This window comes from Otolemur garnettii, unplaced genomic scaffold (assembly GCF_000181295.1).
Source record: "Otolemur garnettii isolate 467f Iridium unplaced genomic scaffold, OtoGar3 scaffold00022, whole genome shotgun sequence".
NCBI classification, from domain to species: domain Eukaryota; kingdom Metazoa; phylum Chordata; class Mammalia; order Primates; family Galagidae; genus Otolemur; species Otolemur garnettii.
Genome location: NW_003852417.1, coordinates 17,112,032 through 17,115,912, shown reverse-complemented (window position 1 = coordinate 17,115,912; position 3,881 = coordinate 17,112,032). Strand labels below are relative to the sequence as shown.

The 3,881-nt window shown below is 37.5% G+C and overlaps 1 protein-coding gene across 1 annotated transcript in view; it reads right to left on the bottom strand.

Annotated features, from left to right (window-relative positions):
• Window positions 1–557: 557 nt before the first annotated feature.
• RAB10 (RAB10, member RAS oncogene family) overlaps window positions 558–3,881 on the bottom strand; it is a 96,519-nt gene continuing 93,195 nt past the window's right edge. The window contains exon 6 of the mRNA XM_003787449.3: window positions 558–3,058. Within this exon, the coding sequence (XP_003787497.1) occupies window positions 2,975–3,058 (84 nt within the window). The 3' untranslated portion in view covers window positions 558–2,974. The remainder of the gene's footprint in view (window positions 3,059–3,881) is intronic.

Here is a 3,881-nt window from a genome sequence, read left to right as displayed (position 1 = left end):
TTATCTTCCAGGATAAGGGTGGGGACATCTAGGATCATGGCATCTCTTTTTTTTTTTTTTTTTTTTGAGGCAGAGCCTCAAGCTGTTGCCCTGGGTAGAGTGCTGTGGCATCACAGCTCACAGCAACCTCCAACTCTTGGGCTCAAGCGAGTCTCCTGCCTCAGCCTCCCAAGTAGCTGGGACCACAGGTGCCCACCACAACGCCTGGCTATTTTTTGGTTGCAGCCATCATTATTGTTTGGTGGGCCCAGGCTGGACTCAAACCCACCACCTTAGGTGTACGTGGCTGGCGCCTTAGCCACTTGAGCCACAGGCGCTGAGCTGGCGTCTCCTCTTTGGAAACAGGATGATTCTGCTTTAATGTTCTATAGATGATTCTATTTTTTATGTAGTTTCTTATCAGAGATAGTTCTTGAAATGGCCTTCCCCGTTTTCCTTTGTTGAGAAAGTTATTTCTCCTCTATTTTTGCCAGTCTTTAATATTTAGTTTGCTATTTTGCATTGTTTTCGGAAGTAATCTTCTAACTCCATGAATAAATGAAAACCAAACCACACAATTGGAAATCAAGTTTTGTTTTTATATGAACAGAAGTAGACCATCTAGAAATATTTCAGTTTATTTAAATTGTTAAGTAGAATATGAAACCGAATTTGTAGCTAGTACCAGAGAATGGACTTAACTGTTTGGTGTTTAATGAGAACAGCTTCTACACAGGATCCCCAGAGACTTACAGAAAAGGGGCAAAGCCCTAATATTAAGCAAATAAAACTCATGTTTCAAACAGATTATACAAAAATTGATTTACACTCCATTTCCCTTTTTTGATATTTAGAAAGTGCAGATTTAACAAAAGGTAGCCATGTCCTTTCTATGTACAATACCGATTATAATTATGCAAACAAAACTGTCAGTCTGTTACCCAAAAATCCCAGTGTTTAGCTCTCAAACCTTAAGTCATTAAATTAAGAATTAAGGAAGGTTAAAAATAAAGAGCTAATGCCACATTCCAGATAAAGGGAAACAACAAATACATTAACACAGTAGGTTTAATCTAAAACTTTTTGAAAAGCTTAATATCTCATTATTTTATTTTACTGGAAAATTAGGTATTATTTGGCAATGCTGCTTTTTATTAGTAGTAAACAATGATAAAGTCAAAGGGAAAAAGCTAAGAACAACAATCAGTGAGGCATATAAAATTGTTTTTAGGGCTCTATCTGAAAAACTCATGTATTTTCATAGCAGATAAGTCCCTATGTTGTTTGTGTGAGCCAAGAGGTCATTAAGATGCTATTCACAACACAGAGAGACTTTTCAATGGAAGCTGCTGTCCTAAACTCAGCCTCTGCTAGAAATGAATCATGCTATTCACAATTATTTCAACAAAGGTATCATCTTAGGATGCTAGCAGCATAGCAAACTTAACTTACCCTATCCTAATGATAAGCAATGAAGCAAAACTAGAAAAATAAAGTGAAAAATGGACAGGGCTATTAGAGAAAGCTAGAAATCTTATCTTTGCATGAAAAGCCTTTTGTTGTCCTTTTTCTAAATCCACAGTAATACAAGTTTTCCAAAAGGATGCGAAGATGGGACTTAAAATTAACATTCTAAAGTACTTCTAAATCTTAAGGTAAAGACAACTTAACACTGAAGTGTTCTTCAGAGGCCAAATCTCAAATACATTTGGCAAACATGTTTATGAAATTCACTCCTCCATCCCATATTTTTTTATTATTGAGAAACCACCACCTTTACTGGGCTACCAAACTGCTAGAGGAGTTGCCAAAATGGAGACTACTCAAATTTAGGTTAAGAGATTTATTCTTGGGAAAGTGAATAGGCCATACACCTAATTAGAAAGACAAACCACAACACCCTCCAAATACTAGTGCATGCAAGTTAACTCTTCCATTTCATAAACTCAATGGGTAGACAGGAAGGGAACAAAGGAGGAGAAAAGGAACATACAAGTAAAACAGCAAACGAAGGAATCCGGAATATAGGTATTGGAAAGGGAACCAATGAGGGGAAGATACTAATTAACTGACATTGGATAGTAGGCAGTTAGAAATTATCTTTCAGTTTACTTAGCAAGTTAAATCAGTGCTTTATATTAAACTTGACAAATCTACTAGTTTGCCCCTTTCGTTCTTAAATAACTCATACCATGAGGTGGTGCGGGAGAGAAGCAAAAAAACCAGCATGCAGGAAGATGAGACGCAAGGAAAATGTGGCCAAGGAGAAGAAATGGCAGCAGGAATAGTCTTAAATATCAAGGCCACTTAAAACAAGACTCAGCAAACCAAAGCTATCATTTCTGCATTACCTTTTGTCCTCAATTAACTACTTTGAAAATTACAGCCAAGCAAACCACAAACATTTTAATGGTGTATGTTTGGATGATATGTCTCCTGCACATGCTTCCACCATAACAAAAAAGGAAAACCAAAGAAATTCCTTTCCACATAAGGCACAGGACAAAATTAATCCATTTACATATTCAAGGCGAAAATGAGTGTTTTCCTGGCTTTTCTTCTGTTATCACATGTCTATAGATTATAGGGACTCAAGCACATTATCCATGACAGAAAATTCCACTGTTGTACAAAATAAAATTGTTAATTCTAATTTTTATTCTTATACAATTTGCAGAATAGATTTGAAATGATTGCTATAAGTTTTAATGCTGATAAGAACTGGACTATAATACAACTGAAATGCGGAGGTGAGCTGAGCAAGTACATTTAGAAATGAAGTCACAGACATGATTTTTCTATACAGTTTTTTGTTTGAAGAAAATTATGATAAGAGTAGGCAAGCAATCACAGATGAAACAACAAATAAAATAGGTAGACTAGATAGTTAAGATGAGGAACAAAAATATCTGTTTAGAGTTAAAAATGGACAGAGTGGTTTATTTTGCAGCAAGAAGAGAAAACGGGGATGGCAACTGATGGAACAGGAGAACGCTCAGCAGCACTTGCTCTTCCAGCCTGTCACGCCGCCTCCACTGCTGATATCTACATTTTCACTGTTGGGCTCTTTTACAGGGGTCTGGAACAAACACAAGGAAAATAACCCATGAAAAAACACTGCCAGAGAAAAATGAAGATTCCACAAAAATATTACCATAAATGTCAATTTATGCAACAAAATGCAGGTACAGTCATATAAGATAGGTTTTCCCCCACATGCAAAATAAAGACATAGGACTTTTGTTTTGATCTTCATGTTGTTCGCTTCCTCCAAAGCTGTGAGATGTTGGAGACATTTGCTGGCATCCCTTTGTAAAGCTTCTGCAATCTTCTCTGTCCTCTTTTGAATAGATTTTGTTACCTCCTAGTTCTGACCTCTGAGTCTCTTTAGCACAAGGCATTGACCAATAAAACCAGAGTTTCATATGTCTCCACATTAGAGAAGCAAAAAAGCTTTTATAATTGTACTACAGTATTATTATTATTATTTTGAGACAGAGTCTCACATTGTCACCCTGGGTAGAGTGCTGTGGCATCATACCTCACAGCAACATCAAACTTTTGGGCTCAAGCGAGACTCTTGCCTCAGCCTCCCTAGTAGCTGTGACTACAGGTGCCTGCCACAACACCTAGCTATTTTTTGTTTGTTTAGCAGGCCTAGGCCAAGTTCAAACCCATCAGCCCTGGAGCACGTGGCTGGTGCCCTAACCGCTCAGCCTGTTTTTGTTTTGAGACAGATTCTCGCTCTGTTGTCTGGGTTAGAGCTGCAGTGATGTCATCATAGCTCAATGCAACCTCAAACTTCTGAGCTCAAGCCTTAGCCTCCAGAGTAGCTAGAACTTACTACACGTGTGTGCCACCATGCCTGGCTAATTTTTGTCCTTTTTTTTTTTTTTTTTTTT